This window comes from Pempheris klunzingeri, chromosome 11, assembly GCF_042242105.1.
Source record: "Pempheris klunzingeri isolate RE-2024b chromosome 11, fPemKlu1.hap1, whole genome shotgun sequence".
Taxonomy (NCBI): domain Eukaryota; kingdom Metazoa; phylum Chordata; class Actinopteri; order Acropomatiformes; family Pempheridae; genus Pempheris; species Pempheris klunzingeri.
The window spans coordinates 24,629,256-24,653,221 of NC_092022.1; the positions used below are offsets into that span (position 1 = coordinate 24,629,256).

Here is a 23,966-nt window from a genome sequence, read left to right on the forward strand (position 1 = left end):
GAAATAATTTTTGGTCTACCGGGGAACTCCTCTCCTCCTGAACAAGTGTCCTCCTATAAATATTTGAGCTTTATCTTGGTGTACACATGTTGATAATGTCTGTAGCAAAGCACAATAACACATTTATGAGGTTATTTGGAGCAAACAAGCACATACTCTTATTGTTTTTTCCTGATCTATGATAGAGGGTGCTGTGCAGTATGGAATCGGTGCATGGTTCAGTTGTTTCTCAGTTCGAATTAAAGCTCGACTGGCCAGACTGCTGCGCATCTGCTAAAAGACTGTAGGTCAAACGCTTGGGTCAAGTTTTCAAGCTGCGTACATTAAAAAGAATGTTGTCTTGCATGTAATATTACATCTGACCCCCCCTCCCTCATGTTCTATTTGAAGAATATCAGCTTTTGCCATCAAACGGTAGAATGAGAGTCCCTCTGGTTTGACTGAACAGACTACAGACTCTTTTGTTGCTGCTTCTGTCGAACACAAGACAAATTTCAGAGGAATAGTCAGATAATAAAATGAAATCAGGTCAAATCAAGAAAAAAAAAAGGTTATAATTTTAAAGAAAATATATATTCATGTGTGCAGGCAGTCAGTCAGCCCAGCTAGAGAGGGATTCTAGTGCTACGTGCCCAAAAAATGTGAAAGTTTAGGAACGTTTTTGGTTTGTGTGCCTCCATCCTTGGATCCATGCATGGTTTGAAGGAACAGAGTCCACTCATCAACAGAAAGAAATTGCAGATTTTCATGTGGTATTACTGAAAAATCTAGTAAATTTCAAAATGTTTGGACCCAGAATGAGTCACAGTGAAGTTCTGCTAGGCGAGGACAAGGCTGGTATACTCAGATACTTTAATTAGCCCAGAGAGAGGAGATGATTTAGCTTTGGCGTCACAGCTGAAAATGTTGCAGGATCCCTGTGATGGATGAACAGGACTGAAGTTAGATTTTCAGATAAAACATCTAAATGCTTTTGGATGTGGAGGCGTACTCTAGCTGATATCTGAATGATGCTCGTCTGTCAGCTTAGTCGGCTGAACTCATCTGGTTCTAAAGGCAAGTCGTCTCGCACATGAGCAGGCAGAGTGACTTGGTCTCTGTCCAGATGGCTAACCTTAAAGACAGCTGTCCTCTCTGTCGTTATTCTCTTGATTACTAGTAACGCGGGACACAACTGACATTTCTAGTGACAGCCTTGTGCTTGACAAAGAAGCAGAGGAGCTTGATAATCGTCACCGTGACACCATTAAGGTGACATTCAGGGACCTCCCTCAGATGTATGTTTGAAGATGAAAGAGATGAGCGAATACCCGCATCACTGTTTCATCTCGGCACTGTAAGGCTGACTCCATCGTGGTCATTTACAGTGCGCCGGTTACAGTAGCATCACTGTCTTCCCAAACGAGACACTGACTAACGCTGGTGATTGTCACCGTGCTATCTCTTTCTCAGCAGAGCATTCTTGAGTGACTTCATCCTCTCTTTTACTCATATCTTACTCATTTCAGATGTTTCTCTTCACACACAAAACACCATCCCAGAATAGACTTATTGTGGATCCATGCTTCATAGGTCTCCAAAGAGCTTTTGTTATGTGACATTCTCACTTTCAACACTGAAAGAAAAAATGGTGTCCTAGAATAATGATAGAATATGCAATGTCCTTGAGGCTCAGGAGGCTATGTGAGCTGAAAATCTGCACAAAATCATTTTTTCCTTCCTACCTTCCTCTTTTATAAGCAGTCTAGTAAAGCAGAAATGCCATAAAAATAATCTTTAAAAAAAATAATGAGAAATTGTACCGAGGGGAAGAGCTAGGTAATAATATGACTCGTTTTTTTTTTTTACCACAGGTGCCCCTGAGTGACTTTCTTATCCTGTTAGTCACTGTTGTAACATCATGTTCACTTACGAAATGAAATTAAATCAATCACAACATGATCATCAGTTGCCTTAGTGTTTTCAGACGTCCACTTTTCTATTTCCAACGGGGCCCATAACTATATTAATAACTTATTAAATCGGATTATTACATTACGAGCATGCGTGCATTTATATATGTGAGCACATCATCTTCTCTCCGATGGATTTGCCCTGCAAATCAAGTTAATCACAGCACTGAAAGCAATAATGAGTGTGGCATGCTACTCAACAAACTAACAAACCCATTAGCTAGTCTGCCTGTCTCCAAATCCAAAACCTTACATTCATTAGACAGTAATTCAGAGCAGAAAATGAGATTGAGATCCTTGATGCTACAGAAAAGCACATCCCCACCCAAAAAAAATACAATGCTGTGATGGCCGAGACAAGATCGAAAAACAAATCTCTAATTTTGTCCATGAAGTGAAATAGGAGTTGATAATTAGTCTGAGATAAGACGGAGATGTTACAGACACACACAGCAGAATTGGTTTTCAATTTAACACAGCTGCAGGAGCCTATAGTGCTGTGCAGTACTGTATGTGCTTATGTAACTCCAGGAAGCATGGGTGTGAAAAATTGTGTCATGAATCCATTTTGCAGGTTTCTACACTTTGCTTTGGGGATTTAGGGCACTCCTTTGGTGTAGTACATCATCATGATCCAATTCATCCTGCTTCCCCCAGGTACGTGTGACAAAGGAGGCCACCTTAAACCCCACGCCAGTGTCAAGTGTCTCTATAAATCTGTCTTTCTATAAATGTTGCGCATGTTTGGAAGGACGCCTGTATTCACCATATGACAAGTGGTCCAAAAGCTTTTCTCCTCACAGATTTGGACGAGCAGCTGTGGTCCAGACATCTACAGAGATCAACAACAGCCATCTCATCTCACCACTCCATCACGGACTGTGCAGCCAAACCCCCCATCAACATGCTCCTCATCTCCCACTCTATCATTTTAACTGTCAATCCTTCTTTCCATCAACCCATCCCTCCTTATCTCCATCAGCCTGTATCTCCACTGGAAAAACCTTTCAAGCCATCGTGACATCTAGCTGTTCATGTACTACATTTCCACATCATCTTACTCCATCCATTTTTGGCTGCTACCTCTGCTCTGCTTTTCTTTACAGGCCGGCCTGGGCAGCGATGGAGGCTGGAAGGAGGAGGAGGAGGAGGAGGAGAAAGGGTGAGAGAGGGGTAAGCAGTTTGGGAGGAGTGGGGTGAAAGAGGAAGTGGGGTGGTGTGAGGCTGCGTTAGGAGAGGTTTCAATCCCCAAACCTCTCTGAGGACCATTTCACCAAACTGTAATAACTGTAATGGCTGCGGGTTATGGTAATTTTTCAATTAATCCAAATGAAATGTGGCTAATGTTATAGGAGGCAGTGTAGGCTTGTATGGACTGGACTTTAAGAGAATTGAATAAAAGAAATAAATAACAGTAATGGTAATAATCATCTGCATTAATGTCAGCGTAATGGCCACCATCCTCATCACCATCAAATTATCTCTTGTTATAAGATATTTTGATGGAAAGTTGGAATGTAATTGGAACACATTTAACCAGTATCCCTTCCACCTTCCTTCCCTTCTACACCTTTGTCTTTCCAGTCTGGAGCAGCAGCGCCTCCAGTTTCAGAGACTTCTACTTTTATGGAAGGTAAGACATGCTGAATACCCGGTCTTGAAATTTAACCACCAATGAATACGTAATGTTGAAATTTAAATACCACCGCATTTATAACAGTGAAATACACTCAGAGCCACTTTACAGCCACATGTACAATCTATTGCAATTAAATACAACAACTCTACCAAAGAAAAATAGGCGACCATCAACTATAAATTCTACCGTTAGAGGGTCAAATTCGCACTATTTTTCATTCTCATACTTAAAGTCAGTGTTGTATTGGACTACTTAATACTGAGAAGTGTTTCTGATTTCTTTGTCCTCCCTGTTTACATACTTGAGGGCACGGAGTATTAGAAACACCTCTGAATATAATGCAGTCCAGTGCAACACCATCACCACAACCTCAATGCTAAAGCATAGAATCGAATTATGACGGAGTCAAATATAGATATATATATAATATAGATATCATAGAGGTAGAGCTTACGGTAGCACAGTTAGTTAGACTGTACAGGTGTACCTAATAAAGTGGCCATTAAGTGTATTTTACTCCATCTGCCTGACTACATGTAGTTTGGTCTTTCCAGAGGGCACCTTTAAGTTGTACAATTTCACAAACTTGGTTCTTTTAAACAAATTCAAGTGTCCAATATTCATCAAACTTTCAACAAAAAAGTTCTAGTCAGGTAAAAAAAAAACATCCTGTCAGTCACGTGATCCAAGACAGAACAGGTGAGAAGAGTCATTTGAATGGTCATGGGTGTATGGGTGAACGTTTTGTGATTTTATATATTTTATACATTTCACTGCTACACATTCAGTGGTTTTAATTCTTAACATTAAAGAGTCTATGGTAGATTTCTCAACTGGTACAGCTGTTTACAATTCCAATAGTTTCACGGGCTTCCTTTCCCTCCATATAATTTTGTTTTTTCTCCAGCCGGTTCTCCGGTCAGAAGACACTCCATCTTTATTGTATATTCACACTCTGCCGTAACTCTGACATTCTGCTTGACATTCAGGTAGCATAGCAACATGACAACATACCCCTACAGCCTGGTGTGAGAATATAGATGCTTTTTGAAAAGGTTGACAAGAGAGAAAGAGAGGAAGAGAGAGAGAGAGAGAAGAAAAGAGATGGAGGAGGGGTGGAGATCGGAGTGAAGCCCTCCGCAGATTTGCTTCTTCTCCTTTTCAACCCCACTCTAGAATCCCATTTGAAATTTAAAGCACATTTTTTGTGTGTCTGAAAATACCTTTACACGCGCTGCCATAAATACTGCCCAGAGGGAGGGGGCTTCAGTTCCCCCTGCCTACTTGCATGATTCAACAGTGATGAGCAGCTATAATGGACAACACAAACGTGCACACATGTGTATATGTGTACACACTCAGAATAAAACAACACGCATAGATTATATAAGGAATATGCCATAGACTATATATATATATACACATTTATATTACATACATATATATTAAGTGCCACTCTCGTATTGTTTCTGTATGCATAAGGAGAGAAATGTAAATGAATATTTGAGAAATGATTTCTGTTGTAAATGGCATGTTAAAAACAGCACACATCACACATAAAACATGTAGCGCTGGTCATGGGGGTTATGTAAATGCATTTTTTTTTTTTTTTTGCACACAGAATCTAATTCATAATTCATAAAAAAAAGATGAATTTCATATGAGGCTGTGCCCTGTTCGATTGGTCCTTCTTCCCATTAGAAATGCTATAGCCCAAAGAGCTTCCCCTCTCTCAATGATTAGAGGGAGACCAGATCCTGTCCCTCCTGACCAAATCAATACATCTCCTGATTTGATCCTGCCTGTTAGCCTCCATTTGCTGAGAGGAATATCAGCACGGGGTGGAATATCACTGTCTCCTTACTAGTAAGGGCCAGTAAGAAGCTCTTCCCCCTACTTCAACTATCTTATTAGTAGTATTTCATTTTCCAATAGATATTTACATGAAGTATTCATTATCATGTATGTATCTAATGTATGATATGGGTGCCACGTGACAATGCAAGAAAAGAAATAAAGCACGGGCTTGATGTTATTGGTGTGTTCTCAAACTATATTGGTATGCTGAAAAGTTATCTACCACAATATATATTTCATACTGTATTTTATATTCATCCAGTGTCCTGAGTTGTGTTTGCTAGTTAGTCCTGCTGTATATTTTGTATGTAGCTTTTTACTCATACTGTCAATCAATCAATCAATCAATCAGGTCTAGACCAAAGTCTTTAATCAAGAGAGATACTGTGAACTGTATTTGATTAGAAAACACACATTCCACTACGCTTCACAAAGAAACATTGGACATAAAAATAAGATGAGTTTATAACAAATGTTTTAGAACGGACCACCCAACAGTATATTAATCCAGTGAGATGCTGCTTACACATTATTGCATCAGTAATAATAATAATAATCCAGTAATTGCAAGTAAAGGATCTGAAAACTTCTAATGATTTTATAGAGGGACATCATGTGAAATTCTCCCAAAGCTTCACACGACAGAGTATAATGAGTTTCTTCTTCCTTTCACAGAAGATTTCAAATGTACGAGCACAAATATCAGCAACACGCTCGCTGTGTAAACTATTGTCATAACCTGCCACGCACAACTTCTAGTAATCTGGAATTATCATTAAATTAACATGAGAATCGCACGTGAAATACAACTAGTACAATTTAGTTTTGTCAAATGATCCCATGCTGTCAGCTTCAGTTTAATAAGTGTGAGTGCATCACGTTTATACGACAGTCAGGGTAAACCAGGTTTAAACAACAGAGGGAAAGATGTGGACATTTACTGCATTTGGTGTTTCATTTAAGTGGAAAAGGTGAACACAGAGGACGAGACGGCCTGTGAGGAGGTCACATGTAGGAGTGTCTGTACATTATAAGGACAAATATCAGATATGAGAAACGGCCAGACGGGGACTTCTCCAACAGTCCTGTGTTGTTGATATGGAGACATTTCTCTTCACTGTAAAATATTATGACAGCTTTATTTTTCTGTGTGTTTGTCTGATGTGTTTGATGAGATTAGACAGTGAGAGACCTGTGAAAACAGACTTTTTATTGCTGCTGTTTTGTAGAAGTTTTGACGGATACAATCCAGTTGGTTGTGGAGGATATTTAACTCAACTATTGGACAACAAATAACATACAGAAACTCATTTCAGTCTGTTTCTGCTGTTCTTTAGACATTTGACTGTCTTCACACTCAAGCAGTGATAAGGGGAAATGCCATGTTGGTGGCAGTGACGGTTTACTACTCAAATGGCAGTGCAATTATTTTGAGTGACTACGTCTGCACAGTATAAATTGATGTGGTATTTATCCTGCGTATTTTGAGAACTGTGATAGTTTTGCAAAAATATGCTTTAGCAGATCAGAAAATTTTAAATCAGTGGGTCCTCACTAAGAGGTCAGGACCCCCCAGTGGGATTAATGTGAGAGGTCACAAGATAATTAAACGTATAAGGCAGAAAAATAAATATTTCTGTTGGGCAGAATACAACAACTTCCCCCAGATTAAGCTCTGAAATATGATGTTAGTTGATCTGGCCAGCACCATCAACAGGGAGCCATCGCGGCTCCAAATTCATTTTGGAATTAGTCAATGCCATGGTTACGGTTTGGTCAGATTACAGCATGGTTCGAGTTAAATTACAGTCAGAGTTATGGAACAGCCATGGTCTCATTGTTAAAAGAAGCCCCTGTTGACTGCCTACAGGAAACACACACATGAATAGCGGTCTTGCCTCTCTGATGTTTCGCTGACCAATCCACCCACTCAGCCTCGTCCATGAGCGAACTTTGTGGCTGTATAATTATGTCACCTGACTTCCTCTATTGCTCCAGATGGACAACAGCCATAATTCCTGAGGCCTATAGAAGGTTTTGTCACTTGAATGAAGACAAATGTTGTTTTGGGAACTGGCTGAAATAACTGATGCTCTCGTTTTTCTTTGGGATGATAATATTCTTTCTATACTTTTTCTTCTTTTGTGTGAAATAGTGGAAAAATGATTCTGGTTCAACTCACATCTCATTTCATCATTAAGGCCATAACATCTGACGAGGGGTCACTGTCTTACAGTACTAACTCTGTAACACGATGAGATAAATAGATCATTTGTCAATCTATAATTCAAATACAAACCATCCTTCCCTTTTTAAAAACCTGATTCAGTCATACATGTTGACTGTAAAACCAATTAATGCCTTTCCCATCAAACTTTAAGATGAAAAAAGCTAAAAGGCCACAAAAAGTACCTCATCTTCCCAGAAAGGAACAGCAGGCCACTCCAGACTTTATCACTGACTCCATGATGCAATTAGCCATCACGGTGGTGCAGCTGTGGTTCTGCTGATTGTATTAGAGAATCAGTGATGTCTTTCTGGACAAAACCCTAGAGATTGAGAGAGGGGCGCTCACACAGCTCTAAAAACACAATAAAGACAAGTGGCAAAACCCACAACTCTCTGTGGGTCTGCTCTTCTTGGGGCCGGCCCTGAAAAACGAGAAGTAAAGGTTTTTTTTTTGTTTTTCTGTGTTTTTTTTGTTGTTGTGGGTAGTTTTTTTTCCCCCTCTTGCTGTGGTTTTATGGCCCTGGGGTCGTTATCTCTCAAACACAGAGAGAAGCCAAGAGTCGACTTCAAACAATGCACATACGCACGCACGGCCGCACTTGCAAAACTTCCAGAAGGACGCAGGGGATTGCTGTGGGAAAGCCCCTCGGGGGTTAAGTGACTTTTGACATGGACAGCAACATATCATACCCCAGAACACACACACGCACAGATCAAGCGTCACAGTCACCATCCTCACCCACCCCAGGGGGACAGAGAAAGAGAGGCAGGCAAGGGAGATAAGCGCTGACACCCCTGCCTTTACCCCCTCCTCTCCCCACGACCACCATCTTTCTCCTCTTCATTCATTCCCAACACCCAACCACCCCTCCACTTCCCTTGTCCCCTGTACGCCTGTCCTGTGTAGAGAGCCTCTGCCAAGTAGAGTGTGTGTGTGTGTGTGCTATCTGATCAATTTATGGCAGTGACACACACACACACACACACACAGACGTAAAAGCCATTTTGGCCCCTGAAAGCCACTCCATCCAGGGACAACAGACCCCCCTCAGAGAGGCCGCGGCTAAAGTTTACAACAATAGGGTTAGAGTAATTAGAAAGGCACTTCCCTTCTGGTGGAAAGACTGGGAAGAGAGGAGGGGAGGAGGGGGGGGGGAGCAGACAGTACAAGACAGAGGGGGGAGAGAGGGGGAGGTTGATGCAAAAAGAGTGACAAAGAGAGTGGCAGCAGAGTTGAGCTGTAGATAGACAGAGAGAAAGAATCTCAAGCACAGACAGAGAAAAAAAAAAAAAAAAGAGAAAGAGAGAGAGAGAAGAGGCCCCCAGAGCACAGCTATAACCCTATCTATTCACTGCAGAGGTTGTAAAGATGGAGGAACAATCAAGGTGGAAAGACAATGAAAAGATGGCTTGAGGGCAAGGAGAGATCACTCCGCGGTCATGACATGTGAGAGGAAAGGTTTACTGCTCAGGCATTAGAATATTAGATCTGAGTGAGAGCTGTTGAGGCTCAACAATGGGCTTAATCCATCAATATTCCCTGACGAGGGAAGCCTTAAAAGATGCTGCTGAAAAAAATATCTAATTTGACAGGGTCGTCAGATTTCACTTGAAACTGCCTGTGCTAAATTGAAAACGTGCTCTTGGATGCGCTGGGTTTTGCTTCGACAGTTATCCAAAAGTCCTTCTTTGACTAAAATGTGTTTCAAATCCACCTCCAGCCCAATTTGTTTTCTCTAGATGTGACCAGTAGCCCAAGATCAGATCTAATTACAGAAGTCAAGCTCAGTGCTATCAGCAGGATGGGGCTCAGATTAGGGCCGGACCATATGGCCGGTTGGGACAACTGTGGTTTATACATAGCACTGTGGGGCGAAGCTAAACACACACACTCACAAGTACACTTACACATACTGTACATACTTACACGAACTTTGGCTTACTCATACCACATGAGGAGAACTGTGTGAACCCATACCGTCAGTCCAATATGTCCATGCAATGATGCCATCAGGAGACATTTTAAATTGACACACTTATGTATGACATAGTTTATTGTCCAGACGAAGAGGTCAAAGAGAAGTCGTTTAATGATGTATAATCCCGATAACTTCATTTGGCATTTTAACAACAAGCTACCTCCAACAGGTACGTTTAGGACTCTGACACATGTTCCTTCTTAAGTAAGTGATGGAAATGTTCCATGTTGGTCAAGTTACTGTAACGCAAGGTTTAAAGGTACAATATGAAAGAATTGGCTGGAATTCTGGTTTAAGACATTTAAAACAATATCAACAGATTGTGCAAAATGACCAGTATAGTCTAAGACATCTAAGTACTGTGTAGCATCTAGTCTGCTCTCTGTCCAACCAACAATACCACAAACCAGAGGGGTGGACTCGAGTCATGAATTTGATGACTTTAGACTCGACTTGACAAAATGTAAAGAGACTTGCAACTCGACTTGGACTTTAACATCAGTAACTCGTGACTTCACTTGGACTTGACCCTTTTGACTTGAAAAGACCCAAAGATTAAAAAGTATGTTGACTATATATCTATATCTGTGTGTGTGTGTGTGTGTGTGTGTGTGTGTGTGTACCTGAGCGAGCGCGGTGTCGGCACGACATCCAATCAAATTAGATCCACGTTGTTTTGATCCGACAGCATCCAACCAATCAAATTACAGGACGACCAATGAAGCGGATAAAGCAGCGCACCAGTTGGCAAAAATGATACCAAAGATAGTTTCATTTGGGTATAAAAACTACGAGGTGGTCAACAAAAAACGAATCTCAGTATGTAAAACGTGCGGGTCGAAGATTACGGACGGAGACGCAACAACTTCCAGCTTTGTCCGACATTTGAAGCTGCACAAAGAACGGTAAGTTAAGCTAACACTAGCTTATAGGCTAACTAATTTAACTGCTAGCTGCAACTCACTGATAGCGTCACTTTGCCAACACGGTATATGAATCCACAGCTGACTCGAAAGGACTTGAAACTCAAATGGTAGGACTCTGGATCTTCGGTGTGCTATGCAAATACAGACCATTTACCATTTATCATTTACAATCGTTGCCAACGCCATGCAGTGCAACCACCATATTTTACATATTGCACCTTTAATAGAAAGAGAGAGAGAGAGAGAGAGAGAGAGAGATTGAGTACACTCCTCGTGTGCCTTATTAAAACTGCTACCATCACTATTTTATATCCACAATGGATCAGTGGATCAATGGATGGTTTGTGATGTGAAAGGTGTCAGCGTCTGTCAGCATCTGTGGAAAATCGACAATCAGCTATTGCATCAGGGTTTATGTCTCCACGTTGCTAAGACGGCTTTGAAAGCATTTGGTGGATGTTTTTCTCCCTGCAGGTTCAAGTTGTTGTTGATTGTGTTTACACCTGCACTGGTACAGAACACGAGTTCAGTCATTTGAAACCACAGTCCAACTGATAAATCATCTCCTTTGGCAAAAAGATACGGCAAGGCAGAAACATTGTTTTGCAGGAAAAGTTAGTGGCATAAATAATGAGTAAACCCCAGCTATGCCTGTTTGGCCCTGCAGTTGCAACACAGCTAATTAGTCCTTAAGGGAGAAAATCACATTTTGAGAAGAAAATGAACGATCCTGCACTGATACAATGCAGTGATAACAAAGAGGAAATAAACCTAGAGTGAAATGATCAAAACAACAAAAGACTGATGCAACTGTAGCTAATGCACTTCAGAGGAGGAAAAAAAGAAGAATCCAGTTATTTACAGTAAATGGCAAAGTCCTTTTCATTTGTTATTGACAGGCAGCGTTTACGTAGAGAGAAAACAGATGCAGAGAGACAAGATAGGGAATCCAGATCAATAACGGGAGAGGGGTCGCTGACTCCAACACACACACAAGCAGAGTGCCAGTAATAATGTCTTTAAGGCCGGGAAGAGAAACGCGAAATCACTCTGTGAAGCACTGATGACAGCAAGACACGACACTTCAAACACAAACAGTGAAAAGTGTCACACAAACATTAGGTGTACGCATTAGAAGTGCACTATCTGCAACAGAATTATCATTATCATGGGGGGGTTCTGTGGTTCTCCCAGTCTTGTAAGAGGCTTTTAATGAGGAAGTAACATACTGTGCTTCACGGCTGAGCTCTGATTGGTTCAGTGACAATGGCGGCTCAGTGTGGTCACTTCAGGTGGGATTATTCGTACATGTTCTGAACAGCTGTAGTTCACATCTGTGGGTGAGAAAGCTCTTGAGACGTGGGGTGAGTTTGGAGGGGAAGCCAAGCTAACATATCACTGTCACAATGAGGGCCTCAAGCCTGGATGGATCCACACACACACACACACACACACACACACACACACACACACACACGCTTTAATGGATAAGCGCAGTGTTACAGGTGTTGCACTGATTAACATTTAACAAATGCAACACAAGGTAATGAATAAACAAACTTCAGATCATGAAAATTATTCTGTATATTTAACGATGTGATCCAAGTCGGTTTATTTGGCTTTTTGAAGCCTCTATGCATAAAGTCTGAGCTCTAAGCCTTTTTGATATGTGTGATAATGGGATTCATTGCTTCCCCCCTTTCCTCTTTTCTCTGCTATCCCTCCTCCTGTCCTACACGCCATCCATTTGAAAAGGAATGCACTGCATTTAAATTACGCAGGCAGTTTACTGTAAGAGTCCACCAGGGAAATCGAAGAAGAGACAGAAAGAGAAAATGGGAGGAGGAGAGGAAGGAAGGGGGGGGGGGTGTAAACCAGAGTTATTAAATAGCACAGGATGGAAGGCAAAGGACAGAAAGATGGGGAGGAAGATAGAGACAGGCATGGTGGGAAGACAAGAGAGGGAGCGAGAGAGTGGTAAATGAGCGTGGATGTGAGTGAGTGAGCGAGTGAGCGAGCGAGTCAGTGAGTGAGTGGGTGAGTGAGTGAGGCACATAGAGTAATACTGTAGGGAGTCAAGAAGATGAGAGTAAAATCAAGTGAGAGGAAGAAGGGCAAAGGTTCAAGGAAAGAATTCCAATTTGAATTAAGAGGTGCGTATGTGGGGAGGGGGGGTTATAAACTGTGAGAGGCCAGGAAGTAAGAGGGAGTTCACTGTTTATCCTCTGTCCTTGATCTGTGTTTTGCCGTTAAAGATGGAGAATCCATTTGTCATCTCTCTCTCTCTCCTTCCCCATCTTTTTCTTCTCCTTCTCTCTCTGTCTTTAACTCCACATCACTCTCTTCTTCTTCTTCTTCTTCTTCTTCTTCCCTCTCTGTCCATTCCCTGTCTTTCATGTTGTTACTATTGACCGCCAATCCCTCTGTCGCTCCGCTGATAGATGACAAACAAGCCTAGGCAATCCCAGAATGCTCTTTGTCATCCCCGCAGTGGAGGACTGGTGCGTTTGGCGATTTACATGCAAATAGAGGCTCACCCCCCTCCATCCCACACACACACACACACACACACACACACACACACTCCCCCCTGTTTGCATTCATTTTGTCCTGCACTGTGTTCACTTTATTTCAGACGTGTACTTACTGGAGTGTGTGTGTGTGCGTGTGTGTGTGTGTGTGTGTGTGTGTGTACGCTGCACTGAATGATGAAACGACCTACAGTCAGTATACTGTAACATGTGTTATAATACTCCTGCATTTGATCATTTGATAGTGTTTTAGATTTCATTTTAAACGGGTTGAATTTCCTTTTTTGGGCGATGAATTCTGTGTGAGCAGAGCCTTTCTAACACAGCACAGCAGTATGTTAACACTTAATGAGAGGCTTATAGGATTACATAAGATAACATGATGGTACTTTTTAATATTATCATGAAATTATATATTCAGTAATGTATTTGTTAAAAAAAAAAATAGCTCTCCTCTCATGAAGCAACACTTAACAGCTAATTAATCATTAATAATATTATATAACACAGTTGTAGGCACGTAAAACATATCTTCATATGAATATGAACATTTATTCATTTAGACATGTTTCTTCTTCCTCACACAAAATCCATCGGTTGATGAAGGCCAGAGGATGTGGCTGAAAGCTCTGGAACTAATTTAGTAAATGGTAGTGGTAGTGGTAGTGATGACTGCATGTCTTCATATATCATATCTCCTGTGTTATCAGTCATTCATTACCTGTTTGTACACCAGTTGTTCCATTTCATTTCATTTTTGACAAATACATTAATGATCACTAATTAACATTCTTTAATATCTTCTTACTCCTACACTTTAAGTGTGTTATACACCGTGTATTAAGTGTTTATACACTGCTTATTAATGCTGAATAGGGGTGGTTACAGTAGAATTTTGCGTTTGGAATCACTGGTTGATATTTCACAACAACTAAGCCAGAGAAAGGATGAAGCTAGAAAGCTGCACTTGTGGAAATCATAAATAATTCACATACAAGTGTTCATTTCTCCTCCAACAGCCCAGTCCTGGCCTCATAAAAGATACACTCTCAGCAACCAGCAGCAGTAGTGCAGTGTGTGTGTGTGTGTGTGTGTGTGTGTGTGTGTGTGTGTGTGTGTGTGTGTGTGTTCTGCTGCACTGAAGCTCCAACATGTGTACACTGACAGTGACGGACAGCATTAATATAATGATACAGTGGCTACTCACACTTCCATAATTGCAGCAGACATGGTTACTATAGAAAAGAATCACTTTGCTGCCAGTTCATGGTCGGACCCTTTCTCCTATATCTTTATCTTATGGTCAGGTGGCTGTTGTAAATATAAGGATGTTCCCCAACAGCTCAAACCTTTGTTAGAAATGTAAAGTTCATAAGGGGTCATTTATGCATTTGTTCTGGTCATGTGATCACAGCAAAATGTTTTGGAAAGGTGTACACTCTGTTATCCAGGAAGTGACTGGTAAACCATGCACCTGGTAATCTTTTTGACACAGATACAAGGTCTCTATTAACAATCCTGTTATTCCTTGCTAAGAAATGCATATTACTGCGATGGTCGGCCCCCCCAGGTCCCTACTTCAATATGTGGATGTCTCAGATATCGGCTCTTCTTCCTTTGGAAAAATTGACCCACGATCTGAATCACAAATCAGAAAAACTCTGGACACCTCTGCATACTTTTCTACAAAAACTCTGACTGTAGCTCCATAGTATAATAATTCAGTATCTCACAGAAGGATGCAATGTTTTTTTTTTTTTTTTTTTAAGTATATGTGGTTGCATTTATTTCTGTAAAATTCTGTATATTGTATTGCAGCGCATGAAGTTAGTTTTGTGGTGGGTGGGATTGTTTTGTTTTTGTTCTTGCTTTCCTGTTTGCTTGTTTGTTTGTTTTTTAGTTTATTCTTTTTATTATTACTATTATTATTATTTGCACGTACCATAAAACTCAATAAAAAGAATATATATTAAAAAAAAAAAACAGTTTTCAACAGCCATTCATAAGTGAGGGCATCGTCTGGTAAAGAATCCTAAACCTAAACACTATCATCATTGTTGTGGATTAGTTTTCTGTTAATTGTTCATCTGGTGATATTCAGTCACTTAATTCATCAGTATTGACAGATCGGTTTGTAACTACAGCCAAACTGTCACTGGATATGTTTTGCAATGTATCTGCAGTTTAAAGGAACAGTCCAACATTTTGGAAAATGTGCTTATTCGCTGTCTTGCCAAGACCAATCTAAAAGTGCCCACTGGATGTGAAGCTACAGCCAGTTAGCTGAGCTTAGCATAAAGACTGGAGACAGCTGGAAACAGCTAGCCTGCTACCGTCAATTTAGACCTTCACATCACACATCACATATTCTGATAAAACCACTATTTGTCATTACACTCTGCAAACTTTGCACAAATGGACACATGCAGATGCAAAAACAAGGAGGCAAGAGGCTTTTCTTCACTTAGAACCTCTGTTGCTCCTTCCTTGCCTTCTTCTCCTTCCTTCAAACCATTACTGTGGCACAAACAGGCCATTATGCCAGACAGGCAGACATGATTTCTCTCTCTCTCCGTCTCCCTCACACACACACACAGCACACAGCCCCGCTGCTTCCTCTCCCTGTGAATGAAAGAGGAAGTGCAGAGGAGACTGAAGTGTAAAGAGTCCTCTGTCTCCTCCATCTCTCTCAGACAGGAGTGACACCACAGCCGACAACAACAACAACAACAACGACAGTGACAAGCAGCGCTGCCGAATTATTCATGAGGGCTGAAGAACACAACTGCAAAGGAGCTCAGTGTCTACAAAACTCACTCACTCAGCAGCCTGTGTGTTTTCAAAGACGTCCCGTTCATGACTTACAACCCCAAACTTACACCCTCCAAGAAGAGATTTCCCTCTCAATGGCACCCACCTGGTCTGAGAAAGGAAGGCGCCAAACTAAAGACTCAACTATCAAAGTGCCTATTCTCTAACTTGGTTGAAAAGTTTGCAGTTTGTCACAAGTGGCGCTCTGTTGCAGAACAAGACAACTTTGTGTGACACCTGAGCTCATACAAAGAGGCTGTTAAAACACTATGTGCTGGTGGGAGATGCACTGCACATCCATAATGAGGAGACAAACCAACTTTGTCTCAAGTCACTTTTGACTCAGCGAGACTTTGGGAAAGTTCGGAAAGAATACTTTTTCCCATAAACAGCATTTCATTTGAAGAAGACTGCTGCTACAAAAACACATATTATCTAAGACAACTGAGACAACTCTTATTGTATAACTGACTTTTTGTTGCTTTTTATGCTTCAGTGGTTTATTGTTTGTTGCAGAAAGGTTTCTGTGTGATACTGAGCATTAAATAGCTACAGGCCAGTGCAAAAATGTTCCATTCACCCACCACCACCAAGACTTCATTCATGACACTCTTGGTGGTTGTTAGACATCAATAAAGGGGAAGTTCCCATTTTTAATCCCTATTCAAACTGCATTTATCTCTCAAGGGGAGTTGGGATGTTTTCAGTATCATCTCTGCTGGTCAATGATCTTAATCCTGCCTGCAGCAAATATGTGTGTGATATTTTACAAATCCAATTCATGTCAGTCCCATGAACCTTGTGTTTAGCACTAATTAGCACATGTTAGCCATAGCAAACATTACACATACCTGCTAAACATCAGCATGTTAGCACTGTCATTGTTTGCATGTTAACATTCTCACATTGAGCTAATGTGTAAAAATTACAAGTCTTATTATAAAAGAGGTGTGTTTTCCTCTTTCTTCAGCTTAAGAGACAAGAACCCTGCATGACATGACATGACTGTTGAGGCCTTACATTAACTTTGGCTGAAGTTGAAGTTGGTTTTTATACAGAACGAAAATGGTGCCCCCCATCTCCTATATTGGACTAGACGTGAAAGCGTACGAACCAATCCTTTAAGAGTCCTGAGCATGTTCCTCCTCTGGGATTAAAGGGGGATGCATATCTCAGAGTCATGGCCCTGCCACAGTGCACCACGCTTAAGGCACGACTCCCCTGAAGCTCCCTGGAGGCCCCGCGGGGTTGGATCTGATGAATGTGGGTCACAGTGAACACACACTGTGTGTGTGTGTGTGTGTGTAAGTTTGAGACAGTCCACGCTCAGACAGCCTTTGGGGTAATAATGAGAAATGGACCTATTTCTTAAAGCAGGCAGTGGAGCATAAAGAGGACACATACAAACACATGGATAGTGAACACCCGGCTACACATGTGCACGACACAAGCAGTCGCACAAGCACACACACAACAGTGTATTAAGGCACATTCATACAAAGTTGAGAAAACAGAATCTGAATTCCCAGATATCAAAATAATTCACTCAATGGGAAAGAAAGGTGTTCCGCTTCACAAACCACACAGCAAACACAACAACACACAGCAGATCTATGACGCATATTGCGTAACACTAACAGTGCCCCGCTGAGCTGCTTGCAGCGCACTTCCACTGTGTTTGCTGTTACTACCATCCTGCCTCACGATTCCCGTGACTGAGCCATGAATACTGCATGGCTTTCCTGAAAATGCAGGGCCCTCTGGAGCTAGCAGGCAAAGTGTGCAGGTTCCTCTGCAGGTCACTGTGCCACAGTGTCTCCGCTCTATATTTACTCCACATGAACCTGACTCTGTGTGTGTGTGTGTGTGTGTGTGTGTGGGCTGGGATGAGAGAGAGACGGTGAAAGAGTGTTGATGTTTATATGCAGGAAGGTGATGTTTGTGTGTACGAGCGTGTGTATGCGCATATTTATGTGATCATGTGAGTAACTGGATGTATGTGTATGTGTTAATGTGTGTGGGGGTTGGAGGCGCACATCAATGGAGAGTGTTTTTGTGTACATGAAGGTAGCATTTGTGTGTGTGTGTGTGTGTGTATGCACTCATCGGTGTGTTTGTGGTTGCTTTGTGAACCTGGAGATTCAAGTGTTTGTGTGCCTTGTGTTGGAGGTGAAGTAATACTCTTTTTCTGGTAATGTCACATGTTTGCTTGCATGGACCAATGCTCAGACTGCATGGAGAATGTATTCAGTGTACCAGAAGAATCATGATGTCTCACACTGGGCAGGAGTGGGGGAAGGGTGTGTGTGTGTGTGTGTGTGTGTGTGTGTGTGTGTGTACATGTGAGAGAGACAAAGATGACCAAACACTAGCTACAGACAATATGTGCGCCACATTTCCCATTTCCATGTTGTTAAGGGGAGCTGCAGCTCTTTCAGTGATAATAGCAGGGAATGCAGACAATGGCGAAGGTGATTCAATAAACAACCCAGATGCTTCATTCTGAAACAGAACACACACACAAATATACACAGACACACACACACACAGTATAGGTGCACAATGAAAACCTCCTTTGCAGAACTTGACATATGGCACACACAATTTCCCTCTCAATTTCAGATCCAACTCCCACAGACGTCCTCGCACGCCGGCAAATTGCCACACCTCCCTCCCTCCCTCCCCCCCTCCTCCTGCTCCTCTTTCTTCATCTCCCATCTCTTCATCCCTCCCTCCCAATTCACTCCTCTTTCTGAAAGTCATCTGCTCGCTAAGCAGTAAGCAACATCGTGGTCCGCTCACAGAAATGAGAGTATACAAATGATTTGTGGCACAGGCGTCCCACTGGCGCCAGCCTAGATGGCTGTGAGGAGGAGGAGGGGGGTCCAGGGTGGGGGGGGTAATGTCACTTTCACCTTGTGTTTCTCTAGCAGGCCCATGATGATCATTTTTCCCCATTTTCATCGCAAATTTGTTTCGGGCAAGGGCTAGCAAGGGAAGAAATGGAGCAAGAGAGCATGAGGGAGAGATGGTGGGTGAGAGCATGCTTTGCTGAGTGGAAGCTGAGAGAGAGGGGGGAGAAAGAGGGGGTGAATAGAAGAGAAAGTGGAGGAGGGTATATATAAGGGGGGATGGAGCAAAGTGGAGAGAGGTGGGGGGCGCATCTGCACAGTGACCTTTTTCTGATCCAATCTCACTGATGAATCCTAATGAAGGATTTAATAAAATCACAGTTTACAATCTGTCTCTGCATCAAAGCGTGCAATCCAATTCAAAACACAGGCCCATCTACATTTCCAATATTGTTGCAAACCCATCAACCCCACCAAGCCCTTCCCTGAAAAATAAGTGAGCACATGTTTGTGTATGCGTGTGAGAAACGGAGAGAGAGAGAGAGAAATTGGCCAGGCTGCAGAGTGAGCGGCTGGCACATTTGTTCCAGCTGTAGCCTAATGTCACAACTCGTCATATTCATTTGGCCTTCTAATGAGGCTAAAGTCAACAAGGTGCAGCACACATGAGTGGAATTGCTGCTGCGGCTCGCTGCTAAATGAACAAAGAGAAGAAAACAAGAGAGTAAACGACACAAAGGACACGATACTGAGAGAGAGCATAAAATGGGAAATCATTTCAAACTTGATAACACACAGGACATTTACACACACACACACACACACACACACTTCATACACATCATCATACGATTGCACTGACATTTCCCTGGAATCAAAAGGGCGCACCTGTTATACTGTCAGTAAACTCTGTGTCTGCACGGTAAACAAGATAGATGGATAGATCAATGCAACAGTTTGAATGTCTGTAAGTTGAGGCAACATGGTGAAGAGGAGAAGGCCGACTGCTTTAAAGCAAAACTGAAAAAAATGTGGACTCCAAGCCTGGAAAACTCAGCAAATACTTAGCAACAGTGACATCTGCTGGTGAGAAGTTATCATACCAGTGTTCTGTCACAGCCTTCAGCTAGGACCACCTCCACAGAACCAAAGTGACTCTGAATTCTACCAAACGTGTGCAAATAATCTACATGTACAACAATCTCAATTTGTTGGATGTAAAATAGGTTGTAATCTTTCACCAGGTCATAAAATTCTCAGCAAAAAGTCATTTAAAGGGTTAGTTTAGTCACAAGGAGTATGTGTATACAGTGTATAATGTCTTATCACCGGGGTTATAAGGTGAATAAGTATTATAATGAGCAGTATTATAAGAGATGTCTTTGTGTTGCATTATGGGAAATATAGGATCCTTCCTGTTAACAGCTGCACACTTGAGACTAAACAGGAAATCAGGATATCCTGGTACATGCATCAGTTTTGAATTGTTTCTTTCAAAAGTAGCTTTAGTCCATTATTACGGCCCGGCCTCCAAACTAGTGGTGACTACATGCTTGTTCTACACGCTGTGCAGCTGTGATGTGATACACTACACTGGTATCACAATTACACAGTTACCACAGGCCACAACCAGCTGTGATGGGGGGGTAAAGAGACATACACATATAAACATGTATAATGTTACTCCCTTTTAAATTCTTGTGTGGATTTCTCCTGTTTACAGGGAGTGCAATACTAAATTGCAGGAGTAAATATTGTAAAGCAGAAAACATTGAGATGGAGAAAACCAGGCAGGCCGACAAAATAAATGTAGAAGTAAATCTGTGTATGGTAAAGTGGGCCGTAGGACGACACAAGTACAAATTGGAAAGCTAATACGGTTCAACGGTGCGTTTAAGAGACAGAACACTAGAAAAAGAGCCAGAAAACAAAACACCCATGCATGGGGGCGATCCAGGAGCTGGGTGGTTGGGGTGCAGATCACATGGGTACAAATGCCCCGAGCAGCGAGGTGGTCGCAGGTTGAATTCCTGCCTGGCTGGACCGTTTGCTGCATGTCAATATCCTACTCTACATTCTCTATCAAACAAAGACATTAAATAAAAACAGAAAAAGAGAATCCCTGTGCATAATAATCACATGTAAGACTCTTTTCTTGAATAACATTGCACCGGCTGCCCTCCCTGTAACAGGACCAGGCGACACCAGACCCCTTTACCGCGGCAGATATAAAATTATCAACACTACAATGCTTCACTGTTATGATGCGTTATTGATCCTTACAGTCAAATTGTTTTTGCACCCCACCCCTCCCCCGCTTCACCAGGAGGAGTGAAGGCTCAGCTGCAGCCACCTTGGAGGATATCTTTTCAGTATGGATGCTTGCATGCGATGCAAACATAGAAACAGTTGCTTCTTTGGTTGAAGAGTATCTCACAACACCACCCTGCTGCCCCAACCACAGCCTTCCTGCTACACCTGCCACACCACACTATAGATACCACCTTATAGATCAGTGACTGGATATGAAATCTAATGTCTGCCTGCATCTAAACAGCTGTAATTTCTTCCTGATTAGACCTCAGATTGCAATTACTTTCTATATTGACACACATGTTAATGAGACTGTTTGTGCCAGAACTTCAATCTACATGAACTCCACTGTGAACATGTATGGTTTAATGCGGATGTTTAGGTGTGGGTTAGATGCTGAATATTTGATAATTCTGTGTATTGTGTGTGTGTGTGTGTGTGTGTGTGTGTATCTCCAGAAGGCCTGACTTGATCAGAGTGTGAAGCGACAGCTGTGCTACAAATCAGAGCCCATTTACTGGTGACAGAGTCATTAAAGCCTGCTCATCTCATAAAACACAATGCACATGGTCAAATACCATTCACTCCATTCACGCTCATAACTCAGTCGACTGGGCACACACACGCTAACACACACAGGCACACGTGCATACACACACACTCACAGATGCACATGCAAACACACAAAATCCCTTGCAAAGCTAAACCGAGTGTGTCAATTGGAATGAGTATAGGGGGCGGGTTACCGTGTGTGTGTGTGTGTGTGTGTTGTTTGTGAATCCATAACAAGTAGGGTGATAATGACACAGAGTTAGGATGGATATTTGCTAAAAGCACAGCAGCAGTAAACACTGTCACACTTGTGTAAGAGTTGTTTTACGATAAGTGCAAACCGCAAAACACATATTATACTTCTTTTCTTCCCACTTCCCACCGTGGCACAAACACACAAAATACAAAAAGCATATGCAGATTCATGCAAAGCTACCGCATGGAGAAACACACATACATAAACTCACACCCCCCTGCTACATTTCTTCACAGCCATACTATGATTTCTCCTGCGTCTGCCAACAACCGCCCTTGTCTATATAATGGCTTTACACAGAGTTGGTCTATGAAAACATTACAGAGTTGTAGAGATGTTGAAAAGTGTAATATAATGTATAATAAAAGTGAGAATCCATTATCAACTAAGTTCCACTCAGATTAATTCAATGTAAAATATTATACCATTCTTAAATTTGAATGTCTTTCTTCGTTTCTGTAATGACAACATCAAAGAACCCCCCCCAAGCACAAAAAGTGCTCTGCTTCAACACCAGGTGTTGAAGCAGCGTGGGTCGGCCTTCCCTTTCACAGATTTATACACCGCGTTAGAAATTGCTATCTGAGGATTAATGCGCCATGGGTGGGCACTGGGGTGTGAAATACCACTAACCTCAATCTGATCTGGGGTCAGCTGCTATACACCCAGAAGGTCATCAAGCCTGTGTGAGCTCGCAGCAACGCCTGTGCTGAGTGCAGCGCAGCGGTATGATATGGCAAGAAATTGGTATCAGTGGCTGTGACAAACACACGTTTTCGCCATCCACAAACAAAAACCACGAAAGATTAATCAACGAAAAGTGATTTTACATATGTAAACAACCCAACTTAAACAAATTTTCAGTTTTCTACATACTGTATTCCAACTTCAGGGTCATTGATGTAATAGCATTTGCTTCTGAAATGCTTCCTGTGGATATAAATGCAAATGTACTGACTTACTGCTGAATCAGAGTGCACAGACCTTATTGTCTGGACACTCTCTTCACATCCATCTATCCACAAATGCATGTTACATTTGTGGACACCATAATTAATTCACAAATCATCATCCACATTTGTAAAGGCTCAGTCACACCAGCACCTAAAACTTTTTTGATTCACTCACTGGGGCAATTAAACCCACACAGACTTTTGACATCAAGTTTATCTTTGCCAAAATTGTAACCTGAGAATGCACACCACCGACCACTTTCAAGACATCCTTATCACAGTGCTGAGGCCAAAATGTATGAAGCTTATTAGTTAAAACATCCACTTTTATTTGACCCTCTTCTGCCGGAGTATGAACAGAGCTTGGTTTGAAGACAGTGATGAGACGAGAATTGATGGCACACGTCGATTAGACTCTTCCGTTTGCACGCGTTTATTTTTCCCACTTCAGTAAATCTTTATTGAATGAAATGATGTACAGTCCTGAGAACAGTCCTGCCAGAGGGGAGAGGACAGACAGCCCAGCGCAGAGAAAACAGAAAGAGGCTGGTTACCGCGTTAGCAGTATGTGTGCTTGTACACACGTGCATTCAACAGGGCATTACTGTTACACTCTAACCCTTTAACCTTCTGCTCAACCATATGGTAGAGCACATTTTGACTCACTATATCTTATTGAAAACACGTTTTACTTACGACATCTCAACCGTTTGGTAGAGGCCAATATTTCAAAAAATGTGGGGTCTGTAATTAGTGCCCCAAGGAACTAAAATATATAAAGAATACATTTTTCCATCACTTTTGTCTTGGTGCGGACCTTAAAGGGCTAAGGAAAAATGCAGAATTGGTCTTTATCTGACAAATAATAGCTGATTCACTGCATTGTACTTCTACTGTAATACAGTGCTGTATAAAGGCCAAAAGATAGGACGAGGGAAGAGTAAACCCTGTGTGATAACACACCTCAAACACACACACAGACTTCCTCACACTGTCTTACCTTTCTCAGAGAATTCACAATCCTTCATGGCCTGCTCACAGTCAGGGCAGCGGAGCACAGCGTCTGATGACCCGTTGATCTTGAGATGAAGAATTCGGCTATACATCACCATGTGC

The 23,966-nt window shown here is 41.9% G+C and overlaps 1 protein-coding gene across 1 annotated transcript in view; it reads right to left on the reverse strand.

The window, feature by feature from the left end:
* Window positions 1–23,966, reverse strand: part of myt1b (myelin transcription factor 1b) — an 87,135-nt gene extending 63,169 nt beyond the window's left edge. Inside the window, exon 1 of the mRNA XM_070839377.1 lies at window positions 23,851–23,966. Within this exon, the coding sequence (XP_070695478.1) occupies window positions 23,851–23,962 (112 nt within the window). The 5' untranslated portion in view covers window positions 23,963–23,966. The remainder of the gene's footprint in view (window positions 1–23,850) is intronic.